At 61.0% G+C, this 17,613-nt stretch overlaps 6 protein-coding genes across 6 annotated transcripts; all 6 read left to right on the forward strand.

Annotated features, from left to right (window-relative positions):
- Positions 1 to 448: 448 nt before the first annotated feature.
- On the forward strand, positions 449 to 2,221 carry LSCM1_04135 (uncharacterized protein; the record flags this gene model as incomplete). The annotated part of the gene is made up of 1 exon (XM_067321657.1): positions 449 to 2,221. The coding sequence occupies one exon, from the start codon at positions 449 to 451 to the stop codon at positions 2,219 to 2,221; it is 1,773 nt and encodes a 590-aa protein (XP_067177888.1).
- Positions 2,222 to 2,674: 453 nt separating this feature from the next.
- LSCM1_04136 (uncharacterized protein) lies at positions 2,675 to 6,496 on the forward strand (the record flags this gene model as incomplete). The annotated part of the gene is made up of 1 exon (XM_067321658.1): positions 2,675 to 6,496. The coding sequence occupies one exon, from the start codon at positions 2,675 to 2,677 to the stop codon at positions 6,494 to 6,496; it is 3,822 nt and encodes a 1,273-aa protein (XP_067177889.1).
- Positions 6,497 to 8,416: 1,920 nt separating this feature from the next.
- Positions 8,417 to 9,445, forward strand: LSCM1_04137 (uncharacterized protein; the record flags this gene model as incomplete). The annotated part of the gene is made up of 1 exon (XM_067321659.1): positions 8,417 to 9,445. The coding sequence occupies one exon, from the start codon at positions 8,417 to 8,419 to the stop codon at positions 9,443 to 9,445; it is 1,029 nt and encodes a 342-aa protein (XP_067177890.1).
- Positions 9,446 to 11,091: 1,646 nt separating this feature from the next.
- On the forward strand, positions 11,092 to 11,943 carry LSCM1_04138 (uncharacterized protein; the record flags this gene model as incomplete). Its single annotated transcript, XM_067321660.1, has 1 exon — positions 11,092 to 11,943. One exon carries the CDS (start codon positions 11,092 to 11,094, stop codon positions 11,941 to 11,943), a length of 852 nt encoding a protein of 283 aa, XP_067177891.1.
- Positions 11,944 to 12,924: 981 nt separating this feature from the next.
- On the forward strand, positions 12,925 to 14,139 carry LSCM1_04139 (uncharacterized protein; the record flags this gene model as incomplete). Its single annotated transcript, XM_067321661.1, has 1 exon — positions 12,925 to 14,139. The coding sequence occupies one exon, from the start codon at positions 12,925 to 12,927 to the stop codon at positions 14,137 to 14,139; it is 1,215 nt and encodes a 404-aa protein (XP_067177892.1).
- A 1,502-nt stretch (positions 14,140 to 15,641) lies between these two features.
- LSCM1_04140 (uncharacterized protein) lies at positions 15,642 to 17,519 on the forward strand (the record flags this gene model as incomplete). Its single annotated transcript, XM_067321662.1, has 1 exon — positions 15,642 to 17,519. The coding sequence occupies one exon, from the start codon at positions 15,642 to 15,644 to the stop codon at positions 17,517 to 17,519; it is 1,878 nt and encodes a 625-aa protein (XP_067177893.1).
- Between the last annotated feature and the right edge of the window lie 94 nt (positions 17,520 to 17,613).

Genomic DNA, 17,613 nt, shown 5'->3' on the forward strand with positions numbered 1-17,613 from the left:
TATAAACGGCACAAGAACGTGCTCAGCGTGAGGAGTGTTGCCAGTCGCAGCATGTGATCTGCGGCACTCGCATCATCCTCCCCCTCCCTGCCTCTGCTCCTCATGCCTTACTCCGACGTAAGCCGCACGAACTAGTGTCCCCCCCTTTGGGGAGCCATTTGTGTTTTCACTTGCGTTGCTGATCGAAGGCATAGGTGTTGGTCTCTGGGGCACTCAAGGACTGCGGCTTGCACCTGCACACATGCTCGCCCACACGCCCGCCCCTCCCCCGTCCCCCTCCATTGCATGCAGCGACGCCATCGGCAAGCTACCTTTTTCAACCCACTCCGCACTCCCTCTCTCGCCTTGCAGGTATACGTTCCCTCCAGCGACTCTCCACTGGCGAAATCGCAAGGCTGATTCGCACGCATCCACAGCCTGCGTTGGTGCGTTACCCCTTGTGTCCATCATGCCGACTAGCGCCGCCCCCTCGGCGCCCTCGGGGGAGGCTCGGCCGACACTGCTGGACGCGTTTGCGCGCAGCGCTGCTGCTCTTCGGAACTTTGGCGTTCCACACATTCGCGTTGTCGGTCTGAGTCTGGGATGCACGCAGCAGGATTACGAGCGTCAGCGCGCCCGACAAGACGGCAAGGACTTTGAAGCGCTGCTGGAGGAGAGCGGTCTGCGCGGTACATGTGCCGCCGGGCTCGGCAGCGCCAGTCGTCGCATGCAGAACGAGCAGGGCTTACTTCCCGAGGCAAGGGCGAATTCGCACGTACCCATAGTAACGGAGCAGGAGTTCATGCACAAGTTCGTCTTCCACTCCCGCCCGTGTGTCATCCTGGACGCGCTAGCGGCGTGGCCAGCGATGCACAAGTGGCGAGATGATTGCTACCTCTTTGACCTCGACCACAGTCTTCCTCCAGAGGCGGAGAAGAGCTCTGACTCGGACGACGCGCAAGATGAAGGCAAGGGCGCGGTGGTGAGCGATGCGGGCACCGGTACTGGGGAGCGCGTCTGCAAGTGTGCGGATGCGGGGACAGTGACGGAAAAGAGCGTAAGGAGACTGAAGGTGACGGTGGCGCTGACCCCAAACGGCCGCGCCGACGCCGTCACCCGCGTTACGTACGCGACTAGCGCCGTACCAGCAGGGGATGCCGCCGACGTGTACGCCGGCGATGAGGCCCGCAAGCAGGCAGTGCTCCTCCCTCCGCTTACCCACGCCTTGGACAAGGGTGAAGGCGGTACTGTCCGGCGAGAGAAGCTTTTCATGTGCGCTGCGGAGCTGCGCGTGACCCTCTCGCAGCTGTACGGTCTTCTGCAGCGCAGTCCCATGTGCTCGCCACCTCACCCCATCGACATTGACATGCGCGCCTATGCCGATAAACAGCACACGCACGTCATCGCGTACGCACAGCTGCAGAACAACTGCTTGAACACCGAGTACTCGCATCTGCGCGTTGACCTGTGCTCGAACGTGGAGCGTTTTGGCTGCCGCGTGTTCGCGAAGGAGGCAGTGGAGGCTGCGAACGTATGGCTCGGCATCCCCGCATCGGTGTCGGCGATGCATCAGGATTGGGTCGAGAACCTCTACTCCGTGGTGCGCGGGGTAAAGGAGTTTGTGCTGATTCCGCCGTGGGAGGGCCCCTTTGTGCCGAAGCCGGAGATTCCTGCGGCGGCGTTCGCCGTCGACGAGGCGGCAAGTTTGATGGACCCCGAGGACGGCCTAGCCGAAAGCTGGTCGCTCCAGTTCAAAGAATACCCCGTGAAAGACGGAACTGTGGTGCCGTGGATGGACTTCGACCTCACCGGCGCAGACGTGGAGGAGGACGCGGAGGGCGCCGCGCGTGTCGAGTTGGAGAGCCGTCTGTTCGAGAAGCGCTGTGTTGGCATGGCATCATGGTCGTCGTCGTACCCGAATTCCGAGACGACGCGCGTGAGTGAAGAGCAGGAAGCGGCCGCCGCGCGCGAGGAAGCCAGCCGCAAGCCGCTGCACCCCCTCGTCGCCTACGTGCACCCTGGCGAAACGCTTTACCTCCCGGCAATGTGGCTTCATCGCGTTGCCCAACACGCCGACAGCACCGACCTGCGCGCGCGCGCGCAGCACCGCGGGGCGGCCGGCGCAGCAGCGTCGGCGACACCGCCTCCACTCCCCCTCGTCGCCGCGGTAAACTACTGGTATGACATGAGCTTCAGCAACCCGTCGGTTGTGCTATTGCGCGAGTTCGGGCTCCTGCTGTGAGGTGGCAGATTCTGACGCGCGGGTTCGCAGTGATACTGAGTCGCGCGGCCCTCTCACTCACCTAGGTGAATGCGCCTCTTTCGGCGAGCACACAAGTCGAGTAGAGGGAGAGGGCAACGGTGCGTGTCTGCTCTCGGCGGGTGGGGGGCAGCACCTGTCGGCAAGCCCGCTTGAACGAGGGCGAAACGGGGGTCATGGATTCTGCGCTCAAGTCCGCCGCTTTCACGGGGTGGGTCGCGCAGGTGCGGATGTGCTCACCACTGCGCGCGTCGGAGTGCGTCCCAGTGCACCAGCGCTTTAGTTCGTGTGGCGATAAAACAAAGGAACAGCCAACACGAAAGCAGCTTCGAAGGCAGCCTGGGCCGGCGCATGCCTCTGCGTGGCCTCGTCTGAGGTGGGAAAGTACTCCTCAGCGCCGACTCACCTCTTCCCTCGGCTGATGCTCGAGCGCTCATGGCGAAACTGAGTCTGATTAGGCGCAGCTCGACTTTCCTCCCGCGCTGCCACCCCACCCCCTTCCCCAGTTCCCCTCTTTCGCGCTCATCCGCTGCCTCTCTCTTCCCCCCTTTTCATATCGCTTTCGTTGAAGAGCTGCAACTTCTGACGGGTGTGCACGCACATACGCGTCTTCCTCGACTACGCCGCCCTCCCTCAACACACAACACACACACACAGAGGGCTCGTCCCTGCACCCTCCCCCTTTTTGCCTGGCCAGCGCTTGCGAGCAACGGCATAATGACCGAGAAGTCGCTCCTTCTGAAGTGCGACTTCGCCGGTCGTTACTTCATGCTCGGCACAGATTTCCCCGTCGCACGCATCTTCGACACGACAACTTCGTGCCTGGCCGCTGTTGTGGAGCTGCCCCTGCGCAGCCGCACAGTTTCGCTTGCTGCACTGACGCTGACGTCCCTCTCAATTCGCCAGGCGGAGGAAGAGTCTGCAACAGAAGCGGCGCGTGTAAAGGGCAGCGCGCTTTCCCGCCACCGCAGTGAAACACTTCTTGAGGACAAAGTCGCCACGTATTACGCCGGCGTCGGCCTCAGCGACGGCACGGTGATCCTGCACGATGTCCGCCGTGACGCTCAGCTTGCCCACGTGCAAGTCTCAGAGACGCAGCAGCCCATCATCTCGCTGCAGATTTGCGGCGGGTACGCGTTCTGCTTAGCTGGCGATCACACGCTTTATGCGGTGCAAGTTCAAGGCGCTGCTGCAGGGCCGTGCCTTCGCCTGCGCGTTCCGCCTGATGCGAGCTCCATCGCAGTCACGACACTTGCTGCTCTGGACGCTGAAGAGACAACGGCGGACTCCACAACAGCGAGGGTCGGTGTGTGGGATCGCGTATTTCGTGTGCTTGTTTCGGGTCCCACAAACGCACTGTACGAAGTGCGTTCGCAGGCGAGGAGCAGCAGCGGCGCCGCGGCCTGCACGGCAGCCGCCAAGACGGCAGGGACACCGCAGCTGCCCGCCACGAAGTTTCTGGTATTTCCATCGCAGGGAACGAGTGCCGAGTTTGCGTGGGTAAGCAGCGTGGCCCCGCCAGCTCTGTGTGCTGCTGCCCCTGGCGGCGCCTCAGACGTGGCGTTCTCACTGCCGGCCATCACCGCCAGCGCGCAGGAGGGCGTTGTGCGCATCTGGGACGTGCAGTACGCACTATCGACTGCCTCTGCCGCCGCCTCACTCCTCGCCACTGGTCTTGATAGCGCCACTGCATTGTCGACCGCTGTAGTGGCGCGGTGCCGCCGAACACTGCTGTGCGGGCAGCGCATCCTCAACGTCTCCGTGCTGCCAGGGACGACCGACGACACCCGTAAGGGCAACTACGTCATGGTGACCACCCTGACTGGCTCGGTACTCCTCTGGAGCCTCGGTGGCGCTCTGTTGCCGCCGGTCGTGGAGCCAGTGCCGCTGAAGCCCGACGTGGTGCTCGTTTCTGCGGTAGCGCCTGGTCGGCTTCTTTTCGGTGCACTGCGACCGGCGTCTGGAGCACCTGGTGGCACCTCCGCATTGGGCAACCCGCTCTGCTCACTCGAGATGACCCTGCTGCGCGGCCGCTTCGCCTTGCCCATGTTCGAGACCAAGAACATTGGCGACGCCGTGGACCAGGCCTCGTCGGCGGCCGCAGCCGCCCCGCGGAAGTCGGCAGCCGTCACGGACGCGGGCACGGGAGCCAAGCCGAAGGCGAGGGCGGTGCAGGCAGGCACGAGCAACGCGCGACAAACGGCTCTCGCCACACTCGGCCTCGGTGTGGCTGGCAGCGACGCGAGCGCCGTCACCGTCGTGGAGTTGCCGCTCAGCTCAACGCACGCTTCGTTGCTGGAAGAGCGGCGCGACGCGGAGTACCTTCTCCAGAGCACCACCGACGCGGCCACGAACGCCTTCGTCGTAATGGATACTGTTTGGGCAACGCACCAGCAGCGAGTTGCCGCAAAGGCGAGCCAGTACATGACAGACGCCTTCAAGGCGCCGCAGCTGTACCACGCCAAGTCCATTCAGGACCTGCCAGTTAAGCAGTACACGCTCGAGCAGCGGTTGCAGCAGGTGGTGCGTGATGAGGCGGCCGCCGCTGTGCGGCGTAGACGACTCGCCGTCAGTGGCGCAACGGCCGCTGAGGAAGCGAGCGACGCCGACGATGACCTGGAGCAGTCCCAGGGTGGCGTCACCAAGCCCAGTGGAAGTGTGCTCTCGCACCGCGCTCTTGGTCTCGCCACCGTGCCCCTGTATCAAGCGTTGCACGCGAATGACACGTCGGCCGTGATGGACCTGCTGAACATGTCTGCCCGATCCGCCGAAGGCATGCGGGCGACTGTGCTCTCTCTGCAGCTCCCCTACTGCCTGCAGCTGTTGCATCTCATCTCGGAGCGCTTGGGGATGTGTAGTAAGGCGGTGGAGAAGGTAACGCCAGAGTCAAGTTCCGGTGTGGGCGAGAGTGCCGACTCCGTGAATGCGACTGCTACCAGTGAACAGAAGGGTCGTGCGGCCGACACCCTGAGCGGCGGCGCCACAGTCGACACGGCGGCGCAGTCAGCAGACGCCATTGCCGGCGGTAGTCACGATGCTGCGCTGCGCGGAGGCGTGGCGGCCTTCTCTATCCGTTCTTCACTCCTGGAGTGGATCGACGCCATTGTGCACTACCGTGGCAGTGAGCTGCTGGCGGTGCAGCGTGACTGGGACGCGCGGCAGGCAGCCGGTCAGACGTGCGAGGCTACCTTGTCGATGGCTGCCTCCCCTCCTAAGGACTTCCTGGCCCCTATCCTGCACCACTACGAGAGTCTGTGTAGCCAGTATGACAAGCTGGCGTTCCTGTATGGGCGCCTGTCCGTCTTCAAGTCTGTCCGGCCGACGCAGAAGAATGACTTCATGAACATCCCTCGCAAGTCACTAGCCTCCAACCTGGAGATGGGGCGTCCAGTGCCCACCGTCAAAGGCGATCTCGCTACTCCTGGCGGCCCTCGGACGCGGCGTCTGCACCTCGCCGGGCGGAGCAGCGTCGTCGATGACGACATCATCTTTCCTGTGATGTTCAAGGAGTCGCGCTCGCGCTCCGGTCTTCGGGTAGTGCGAGTCCGCAGCAAGCTGGAGATTGCCAAGAAGCGGCGGCAGCGTGAAACCAAAGACGCCGTGCTGCAGAAGCGTGCCCGCGCCCTGGCGCAGCAGCAGCTACGGAGCAGCAAGGCTGCGCACAGCATCCTCGATGACAACGGCGACATGAAGCGCGGCGGCGGGCTTGATGTGATGGATCAGATCATGATGGCTGAGATGGAGGGCGAAGACGGCGAGATGCACCTGGATGCGCTGGAGGCGATGGACCTAGCCGATGATGCGAGCGACGCTGATATGCTTAGCGAGGACTCCTTCGACGGCGAAGAGGTGGAAGAGGCCGAAGACTTTAGTGAGAGGGAGGAGGCAGAGGGTGTTGCCGCCGCCCGTGGCAAGAAGGCTCGCCGAGAGGCTGTCGTCACAGAAGAAATGCTGGCCGACGCAGGAGATGAAGACAGTGGCGATGACCAGGACAAGGACGACGACGCGGCTCTTGACAGCACCGAGGCCGAGTTCTCTTCTGGCAGCGACGATGACGTGGATACTGTGTCTGGTGATGGCGAGGATGAAGAGAGTGATGCGGATTATAATGACAGCGACAGCGACCAGGACAGCGACGACGACGATGAACGGCCGGAGAACGGTGGCGACGACGAGATGCAGGAGCTGCTGGCCGGGCATGAGGACGATGCAGATCGGACAGAGCGCCGCAAGGCCAAGAAGGTTCGCACAGACTAAGAGGGGGAGGAAAGCTAGAGAAGGCGACCGGCTCCTGTTGGCATCATCAGGGGCTCACGCAGCCAGGAAGCTTCCCCTCTTCCCCTCCCCCTCCTCTCTGCATGTACGCTCGTGAGAGTGAGCAGTTAACAGATTAACAGGACGCCGTCGTGTAAGGAGCGAAAGCGAAGCAAAACACAAAATGAAGGCTGGGATAATATCGAATGCGCTGAGCCCCCACCTCTTTGGCTTTTTCTGAAGCGTATGGGCGTGCTCTTCGCCGCGCTCGCGATTCTCTATCACGTGTTTGCCTCTGCATCGTGCAGGCATCTCATGCACACACACACACACACCTCTCTTGACAGACAGATATGCTGTGTATCTCTCTGTGTGTGTATGCGTTTGGCTTTTTACAGGTGGGGCTGCACAGGATTGCAGAAGGCGGCGAGAAAGAGGGAGTGTCCATATATGTGTAAACACTGGTGGAGACGGTGTGGTGGAAGTGGGAGGGAGCGGGATGGGGAGCGTTGCCGCACAGACGCCTGCCTGTGGAACACGGATGGGGGTATCAGCACTCACTCACTGCTTCTCTGCCTGCGTGTCTCTGTGAGTAGTCTTTCATACCTCTTCCGTGTTTGTCTTTTTTTTTCGGGGGGCGGGCGGGTACAGCGTTTTGCTTCCTTCGTGACTTCGAACTTGCCGATTCCCCCGGCGGGTGTTGCCGATAAATCGTAATGACGTGTACGCCTCTTTTGTCGTCGTCGCGTGTGGGTGGAGAAAGAGGAGGAGAGGACCCTCATCGCGCTCTCTCCCCCTCCCCCTCCCGTTTCTTCCCATGACCGGATCGGTGGTTGCCTTTGCCTTGACGCTCTGTTCTCTTCGCTCCGGTGGTGTGCCAACGCTCACCGGCTCACAGTGGCAACGCCCCGCACTCACACGGGGACGCAACTGCCCATAGTAACTCCAAACCTCAGCAGCGTCAGCACCGCTCATGCGCACAGAGAGAGAGCGCGCGCCTCGGGTGGTGGCTCTGCCCTACCCCCTGCCACACCACTTTGCGTAGCCTTTTCACGGAGGAGTGAGTGAGGCGTGCGGCCCCTCGATGTGACGCAGTAGCGATGCCAGGGAAGACTGATGCAACACGCACAAGACATGTTCGCACTTCGAGACACGCACACTCCTCACACGCACGTACACTTTAATGGCACCGGCAAGCCCTTGCTCGCCGCGGCAACCACATTTACCTCGCACCTTTCCTCCTCCTTTCGCGCTTCCTCTCGCTCTCTCTTTCGATGAGCGGCGGTTTTGATGAGGACATGCACATCCGCGACAGCACAGGCGCGCCAAGTTCTTTGCTCTCTTTTTTCTTTCTCGTCCGCTGCAGCGTCTCGACCCGCTCCCCACTTCACTTTTTTCTTCGCCTCTTTCACGCGTGGTCGCCTTCTCCGTGGGTGTGCGTCGTCGCTGTAGCTCCCCTTTTTTAGTGTCTGTGTGTGTGTGTGTGTGTGCGAGGGGTCTGTTTGTTTTTTTTGTTGTTCGTCCCCGCCACGCCTCTTTCACTTGTCTGGTCAGCGCCCGAGACACGAAACGGCGTCTCAAGAGACAAGAAAAGTGACGAGCATCTCCTTGGTTGCTATTGCCTTCGGCCTTTCTTTTTCAGGCGCTCACAAGCATTACCATCACTCCTCACCCTCGCCGCTCATACACACGCCTTTATATATGTATGCATATATATAGTATATATATATATATAGTATATAGTATACACCACTTACTGTACGGTGCGAGGTAGCCTTTGGTGTGCGCAGTGAGGCACCCAAACACACATCCCTACGCACAGACGCACGGCTTCGATTGAAACCAAGACCTTCGTGTACAATATATATTTAGAGAGAGAGAGAGCGAGAGAGCGTGTGTGCGGTGGTGAGATAAGGGGCAAACATGTTCACAGGCACCACGCCGCTGATGCGGGGCCTCTTCTCTAGGAAGCAGGACATGCAGTCGATGGTGGAGGGTCACTTCTGGAGCCTCACGCGGTACCGCATTCTGCCGCGTTTCCTTGGTCTTGACTTTGCTGGGAACGTCATCTTCTTTCCGGCCCACCGAAAACAAAGCTTTGGCGGATGGACAGCCGTCACGCTGGGCGCGCCGGGTAGCACAAGCTCGGCTTTTCTCAGCTCCGACATGAGTGCTGTGAATGTGCTCGAGGACGGCTACCCTATGCACTACAAGGCGAGCCGAAAGCTGCAGGCCTTCGTAGCTCAAGAGCGTCATCGCTGGCAGAAGAAGCAGGCCGAGGCGATGGCGGCATCGGCCAAGCGCAAGGCAGAGAGTCAGGCAGCTGCGGAGGCCACAAGTCCCGCAGCGGAAACTGCGAAGGGCGGCCCGGGCGATAATGTTGAAATTCCTCAGGAATACGTGGCAAGCTACGACGATGACCAGCAGTTTCGCGACATGCTCGCTATCAAGTGCTCACAGCCGCGCTTCTACACCAGTCAGCTGCGCATCAGTCGTCTCGCCACCATTGCATACAAGTGCCTCTATTTTTACCTCTGGGCCGTGCTGGTGTCACTCATTGTTCAAGGTTACCTCATGTTCCGCGCTTGGGTGAACCCACCGGCGCGCGAGGGACTTAAAAACATCGAGTCGCACGTGCTGCACATTCCGCGGCTACTCTTCTCGGGGTGCGTCTACGGGCTTGTGTGGCTTGTTCGCACTGCACAGCCGGTGATCGACCCTGTCGTGAACTTCTTGAATGAAAACTTCCCTCAGGTGAACTGGGGCGCCGCCTCCGCCGAGAACCTCGCAAGCCGCGCACAGCACCTCGCTGACGATGCGCATCCCAAAGCACAGGAGCGAAAGCAGAAGGAGATGCAGATGCGGCTGCAGACTGAAGCAGCGCGCCGCGCGTGGTGGACACGTGTCTTGATGGTGCTGCTCGCTGTCTTCTCCATTCTGTGCGTTCTTTGAGAGACGCACGGAAGGACAGTTGTTTTTTTTTTAATGGACCGTAGCGAAAGAGGAAAGGAGAAGAGGGGGAGAGAGAGGGTAGCGCAGGTTGTCTCAGCGTAGATGGTGCAGTCGTATTTTGCCGCGGACGTGATGGCCAAGGCTCCTTGCACCCCCGGTCTCTCCCCTGTCCTCTCTTTCCCACTTCCGCCTATTGCACAGAGGCGCACACCAAATAATGCGCACGGGGCCCCTCCCCTCCCCCCACACACACGCACGCGCGCGCGCACGCATCCTATCCCTCTCTCCGTCTCCTCTTCATTGTGCGATGAAACGCACGTTTGCTCTGTCTGCCCGTCTGAGAGTAAGCCTTCTTATCTCTGTGCTCTTCTCCTGCACATATGCACGACTGCGAGTTGGCGTCGTCTCTCTCATGGTCATCTGTAGACGGCGTTTGTGGTTCAGCGTTGGCAGTGCTGTTGGCGATCATGCGTGCATGGCCATGGTCGTTTCATTTTCTCTCGAAGTTTCTGCTCTCCGAATGAGTCTCCGGGGACTGGGGCGGCGCAGGGGCAGAAGCAGTGCGGAGGGGGGGTTGAGCTGTAATGTAGACGCTGTTGTCCAGTACGGCGCGTCTGCTGTGGTACTGCGTAGGAGTGGCGAGTGGTGTCGTCGTGATCATGGGCCACCGCCGGCGGGAAAGGGTAGGAGAAGTGGAAAGGAGTGTGTCTGTGCGGTGACTTGACAGTAAAGTGCCGCGCCCTCGCCCTCGCCCGTCCCGAAGAGACGGGTGGTCGCGGGTGCGCATGAAACGTCCCCACGATGCACCCTTTCTTTGTATCGCTTTCTCGACTGAGGTCCGCTCTGCCTTCTGGCCCTCACTGCCACACACGCGCAAGCACCCACGCAAAGGCGCCGTCCTCCGCATTTATGCTTTCCCTTTCGTTTCCCTCTCTCTGTGTGTGTACATCTCTATGTGCCTGTGCCATGAAGCGGGGGAGAGAAGGGAGGAGGAGTGTTCAAGAATCTAGTACATCTACGTTCAGTCGGCTAAGCAGTGGCCATCAGTGAGGCTAAAGAGGCAGGCTGGGGGAGAGGACGGTACCTCGACCGGGCTGTCGTAGTGGAGGAGACGTGGAATGTACCGTGGGCGCGTCACAGTCGCGCGCTCGTCGGAGCGCGCAGACTTGCCGGTGTCCACCTAAGCCTAAGCGACTGCTGCTTCCTGATAATACTGCTTCGAGTACCTCCCTCGAAGCGACCAGGTCTGCGTGACTACTCTGCCAGCCTACGTTGGCCACTGCGTGGTGTGGGTGCCGTCATCCGGCTGATGGTGCTGTATGCGCGTTCCTCTTTCGGCTATTCTTCCCTACGGCAGATTGGAGCGCTCACAGATGATTACGCGCACGCGCTCCGGCAAGCGACTCGCTTCGATGCACCGAGCGACGCTCCTCTGCTCTTCACTCTCCCTCCCCACACACACACACACACTGTAGCCCTTCTCGTTGCACACGTGTCCGCGCAAAAGCTCCGACAGAACGCTGTACAGAACGACAGAAGAGGACAAGCATTAGCACGCATGCCACGTAGCCGCGTGCGCGCACACACACACACACACAGTTGGATTACACAGCCTCTCACCCCTTTCTCGCGCGCTCCCCTCTCCGATGAAGTGCAGCGCGACCCTTTACCGCGTGCCATCGGCCTTCGCCGCTGCCGCCCCGAGAAGCCACCGCAACGCCCCGCACACGAGGGAAGACAGAGCCGCTATAACACGTGAATTAATGTGCTTCAAGTCGAACTTGGTAAACCTTGATAATCGAAACCTGTGCTGCGGCGGCGGCGATCGCTTCGGCAACTTCCTGGGCACTCCCCCCGCGCTACCACTGGCGCCGGCCTTTCGCGTGACTGCCGCGAACGGCTCCACATTCATCGACTCGAGCTCCTCGACCATCGCCACGCGCTTCAACGACAACTCCCAAATCAAGTCCTTTCGCCAGTGCGTCTGCGCCGCCACGGATGTGTCGATGCGGCCGCTTCTGTTGCTACTCGATGATGCGCGAGCACTGAGGACTGTCTCCACCACCGCTGGCACCATACGCCCTGCAGCCACAGCAGCGGCAGCAGCCACGACTCGTGGACGGTCCAAGTACAGCGAGCTGCTGGAGCAGCTGTCGTGCCGCTGGGCGGCCAAGTTCTACGGCAAGGTGACGTATGGCCCCCGCAACTATCCGTATCCATCTTCGCGCTGGCTCGCTCGCCGCTTTCAGATGAAAAAACACCGTATCCTAAAGCGCTTCCGCTTCCGCCGCTACAAACTAGCAGCCGTGGCGAACCTGCCCTTCGCGAAGATGATACGTGTGGGTATGCTGCCTGAGCTGAAGAGCAGCAAGACCAAAAAGGGTGATGCCGTGGACATTGGCCTGTCCTCGCAGCTCGTCAGTGCCGCGCGCTCGTCGGCTGGCGCGACGAAGACAAAGGACAGACGCACGCGGCCAAAGTCGAAGTATCAGCTGTAAGCCATAGTTGAGCCCTCTCTCTCTCTCGTGTGTGTGTGTCTGTGGTGTGTCTGCAAGGCTTTAGCGGGCATGCTCGCTGGCGCCGCTCTCGCGGATGCTGTGACAAGCTGTCATCGTTCGCGGCGACGAGGAGGAGGGTTGTGGTAGTGGTGGCCTGCAGCACCTCTCTGTGAATGGGCAGCTGTCGCCTGTTGCCTTCGTGCGCCTGTGTATTGTTTAGTACGAGAGCCGCCCCGGCGGCGTAGTTGTTGCTTAGTGAAAACGCGGTCGCGTCATGGGTGAATCGCGCCCTTCCCAGACTCGCCCCCGCCCTCCCCACACACACACGCACACCACTAAGCGCACGTCATTGGGGAGTGCTAGTGAAAGGCAGAGACGACCGTGTCACTCTGAAGTACACTCGCGCCCATCGGTGGTGGGGCGGCTCGCACTGGTCGTCTCCCCGAAGCGGATGAGAGGCCGAGGAGGCGGAGGCCGCACCGCTCTGGCAGAAGGTTTTTCTTTCCTGGCGCTCAGGCATAGCCGCAGGGAGGGGGGTGAGCAGACGCATCACCGCCGCTCCGGCGTGTCTTCTTTCGCCAAAGGAATGCGGTCGCCGTCTCGGGTGGGGCTCACGCGCGTCCTGTGTGTACTCGCCGACTCACTTGAAAGTGACCGCAAAAGAAGGCCTAATAGGGCACAGAGGCGTGACTCCCGCACGAGAAGTGCCCCCCTCTCTCTCTGAAGGGCGCGAGGACCATTACTAACGTGTGTCTGTGGGCTGCTCTGAACCCGTCCGGCTGCCTTTCTTCCCCTCCTCCAACCGCGCACACGCGAAAAAAAATCCCTTTCCGTTAAACGCCCTGTTTCTTTCCCCACCAGCCGTAAGGCCTTCTTCGCCACAGTGACGGACGCCGGACGTAGCCAACGGTGCACTCAGATGCGATCGCCGCACACACGCGCCTGTGGCCTCCCGCCCTTATTTTTCTATTGAAGTCTGCCATGGTCGCGCGCACGCTTTCTCGCTTCTATGCCCAGTGGCCGGCGGCGCTAGTGGCCGTCAACGCTTCCTCACCGGCCTCAGACGCGTGGATTCCCAACTGGAATGCCTTCTTCGACGGGCTGCAGCTGCAGGAGGAGTCGCGCAGAGGCGAAACTGACGCGTCAAGCTACACGCGTTTTGGCGCCGTTCCGGCGCCTCTACTAAGGTCCATTGCACAGCATTGGGTGGATAAGGCACTTCTTGCGGTCACATCTGCCCGCCTTGCGGAAGTCTGCCGGCCTGCGCACGCGACTGCGTCACGAGGAGTGTGCGAGGCTGCAGAGCCGCCTCTGGCGTCGGCATCGTCGCCAGTGATGCCGTCGAAGGAACTAGAATTGCTGCTGGCCACGTGGAGTGCGCACATGCTGCTCTCCGTGCTTCACACTTTGCAAGAGGCGCCAGCCGCCGCGCCCTCACACATGATTCGAAGCCACGCGTGTGCAGCTCCCAACACTGTCAGCGCTGCGTTGGCTGAGTGTCTGAAGAAGGATGTTGTCCCCGTGCTCCGCTACCTGGCCGAGTTTGCAGCACCGCCAGTATCTGCACTAGTGTCACAGCCGCACCATCGCCTACACACCTCGACCCGCGCTTTGAGGCACGCGTTGGCACTCCTTCTCTTCAGTTTCGTCGCGACATGGCGGGAGGCGGCCTCGCCCAACGTGCAGTCTCCTTCCAGGGAAAAGACTCTGTCGAGAGAAGAGCGCGCCCTGGCCCTAGAGCTGTGCCGTTGCATTGCCGCCTGCAGTGGCAGCGACGCGGAGGCAGAACGCACCTTGGGAGGAGAACACCACGGTGATGCCGGGGCACAAGCACACTCGTGTTATGCTTGCGGAGAGGCGATGGGGCTGTGCGCCAGCCCATTCGAGTCAGTAACAGAGGCTCAGCTTGCGCTTGTACAGGCTGCCCTCACGGGCATGCTGACCCCTGATGACGGCAGCGCGGCGAGCACCAATGCCCACACGAGGGACTCTGAAGCAGGCGATGGCCCACTGTGGAGGGCGTTCGAGGCTTGGATCACTGGCGCCGGTGCAGCCGCGTCGTCTTCACCCTTCGCCGGCATTACCGAGACACCTACGAAAGGGGCAGAGGCGGTCGACGTTCTGCAGCGTGTCAACAGTCAACTCAACCAGATTGCCCGCAGCAGCGCCGCGACCGCAACGTCTGCTCAGCCTTGAGGAGGGGGGCCGTGGTAGTTGGGCTTTGAACTCGTGAGCGTCTCTTCTCACAGCCCAGGGAAATACAAACGAGCAGAGCCCGCCGCTCCGCTCCCCCTTCCCAGAGTACTGTGCTTGCTTTCTCTCAGACATCATCACCGCCAGCGCGTCTGCTAAGAGGTAGACCTCCCGATAAAGGGGGCTGGGCGTGTTTGTGGCGCAAACTGTTGGCAGATTATGGGCCCGTCTCATCGAAGCAAAGACGCGGCGTGCTCATCAGCTCCCTTTGCCACGACTCACTCATTGTGACGAGCAATCAATAGAAGCGTCGGCAGACATGAACTCAGCGCGGCGCGCAGAGGGCGGGCAGAGCACTGGCCGCGGCTGCTGCCCTTCATCGGCTCCCCAGCCTCCTTGCCCATCTCATCCCCCCTCCATAGCACCCTAGGCATGCGATCTACTGCTCGTTGACTCCCTCACTGTCGGCTCTCTCCCCCTCCCCCTGAATACCGCGCGTGCTCACGTGTCCTACCCCTACCCGGGCCTCTGCCTTTTCATGAGCCTGCCCCCATCACATGCGTGGCCTAGGCCTCTCTCAGGCACTGTCACATCACGCACGCACGCGCCCACACACACCTCGCATACGCGCGCACAGACACGTTTTCAAGCACACACGCACACGCACAGATAGAGGGAGAGAGGGAGAAGCGGACCTTCGGCACCCTTCACCTGCTCGATTCGCTCTGCTCCTCCCCGCCCCTCTCTCTCTCGACCTTCCTGCACCCAGACGGAGGTGGCCGCTTGAAGCCATACACAGACGCACAGGCTGGGGCGGACAGAGATCTACGAAGCAGAGAAGGGTGGAGCCTTTCTACATAGACAGTGGCTCTTCGCCGACGGCTAGGAACGAGGAAAGGCAACCGTGCGCGAGAGCACAATAACGTGTCGGTGCGGTTGATCTTGAGAAGTCCGCAGGGGGTATAAGGCTGAGAAAAAGGACCTGTGGCAGCCCCAGCAGCACCGCTGGTTCGCCCTTGTTCGTATATACCCTAGTCATGGGATAATCTTATGGTCTCTGTGTGCATCGGAGTGTGAAGAATCGCATCACGTGCGAACTTGAAGACTCCCATCGCTGTCAAGCGCTGCCGACGCCTCCTCCCGATTCCTTTTTTTCCTAGGGAGAGCGCACAAAGTTCGGCAGCAGCAGCAGCGACTGTCTTTGCGCGTGTGTTCTGCTCAAGTGACATATTTATTTTTTTTCATCGAAGTCTGCGCGGCGCTATTCTCTGTGGTTTTCTTAAACCGAAGAAGGCGCCATAACGGACTCACATAGAGAGAGGGCGAGAGCGGGAAGCTCCAACGCGGACCTGGTGGCGCTTCGTTCGCTTCTTGTATCTCGTGCACGTCTCTGCCGAACGGCTGGTACAGGAAGCGAGGAGGCGAGCACCTTCGGACTTGCTGCCTTCGTCCACAGCAAGGTTCATAGGCCTACACACGGCGGCCGCGCATCCGCCCCGCAGCAGATGAAGGCAACTGTGTTGCTGCGCCTGGGCGGCGGTGGCGTAGTCGGGCACCCGACTCGGCTGCTGCGGCTTCGAGCCGTAAAAAGGAAACGGACTGGGAGGTGCGACCAGGGAAAAAAAGCAGCGTCGCCGACAGCAGGCAGCGGTCAGGGCTCACACAAGCTGCCGCTAGCAGACTTCCACCCCGCCATCGCCCGGACATGGATCGCGGCGGCGTCGAACAAGATGCTGCAGCCGCAGCACGTCACCCCGGATAGCCGCAAGCTGGCGTGGTGGATTTGCCCGAGTTGCTACCATCAGTACAACAAGCGGATCGATCTGCACCTTGCGGCCGGTGGTGCCTGTCCCAAGTGCGAGGCGAAGCCACCCTTGGCCGCCAGTGCGTCGGAGAAGAGGGGCTCGTCGAGTGCGCGTGACGCCGGCAAGGCCGCCTCGTCATCCTCGAAGAAGACAAGATCGTCCATCGCGTTGACGCAGGACTCCGTTCCCGCCGCAGCCGCGCTTCGCCACCGCTGCCGCCCCAACTCGGCGCTCGGCTCCATTGCCGCTCCAAACGCGAATCTCCTCAGCAGGAGCGTCGCCGACGGTCAGTACCTTCGCGTGAAGGAGACGCGCAACCTCCTGCCGATGCTGGCGAAGAGCTTTGAGAAAGAACGTTGGAAGATCGCGCCCGACGAGATACTGCATGTGTCGCCGAAGCTGGATGGCATCCGCTGTGTCGCTGCGTACCGAGTAGACACGAAGCAAGTGCTTTTCTTCAGCCGCTCCGGCACACTTTTCGAATGCTGTGACGATGCCATCGAGCCAGCGCTGCGGTACCTTTTCGAGAAGGACCCGACACTTGTGTTGGATGGCGAGCTGTACAACGACTCGGTCAATCTGGCGCAGCTGAAGACGGTGCGCCCAGCAGCAGGAAAAGTTTCCCCTCCATCTCGCACAGCAACGCTGTCTGCACAAAACCCAACGCCGGCTTTCTTTAGCGCTCTCCTTGCTGCCGTCCCCGGTAAGAAGAAGCAGAAGGGCTGCGCGGCCGCTGCTGTGGCGGCGCAGGAAGATGCACCGGCAGTGATCCGCTTCGAGCAGCTCACGTCGGCAATCCGCACCACGCGTCAGTGGCTCACCCCTGAAGTCGCGGCTTTGCAGCAGCTGCTGCAGTACCATGTCTTCGACGTCCTTTACAGCCGCGAGTTCCCCGACGGTCGTGGATCGACGGTGCCGTTCAGTATCCGCTACGGCGTTCTTGAACGGCTTCTGGCAGCTGCAACGGCGCACAACTTAGCGCACATTTCGAAGTACAATCCTCTAGTGCTGCGGCGGGTGCCGAGCTACTCGTGCACCATCGATGTCGTGGACGCCGTGCTGCAAGCCGCGATGCGAGTCGGCTACGAGGGCATTATGATTCGCCGCGAGTCCCGGGGTGCGACCGCGGTGGCTGGCAAGGACGGCAAGGCGAAGTTCGAGCCGGCCAAGAAAAAGATTAAGCGGGGGACGGCGTCCAGTGAACGTAATGGCCGCGTGAGTGCCGCGGCGGCGGAGAGTGACGGTGGTTACGGCTACGGTCAGCGCAGCAGCACGCTTCTCAAGTACAAGGTGATGCAAGATGCAGAGTACGTCATCGTGGGTGCAGTGGAGGGCTCCGGCAAGTGGAAGGGCTTCCTCGGCTCCTTCATTTGTGTCACCCCAGACCAAAAGCACCGCTTCACCGTCACGCCAGCCAGCACAGATACCGACAAGCGGCGCATGTGGCAGTCGTGGAAGACGGCGTACAAAGGGAAGGCGCTGACGGTGCAGTTCCAGGAGATCACACCAGACGGCGTGCCGCGTTTCCCTGTCGGCAAGTGCGTTCGCGGCGCGGCAGATGGACATGATTGGCTTTAGCCGCTGCCAAAGCGGCTGCGAATAGGTTGCGAGAGACGGCGGAGGCAGAGGAAGTCGGCAGGTGGGGGGAGGATGATGTCAGGTGAGCATTACC

This window comes from Leishmania martiniquensis, chromosome 26 (assembly GCF_017916325.1).
Source record: "Leishmania martiniquensis isolate LSCM1 chromosome 26, whole genome shotgun sequence".
In the NCBI taxonomy this organism is placed as follows: Eukaryota; Euglenozoa; class Kinetoplastea; order Trypanosomatida; family Trypanosomatidae; genus Leishmania; species Leishmania martiniquensis.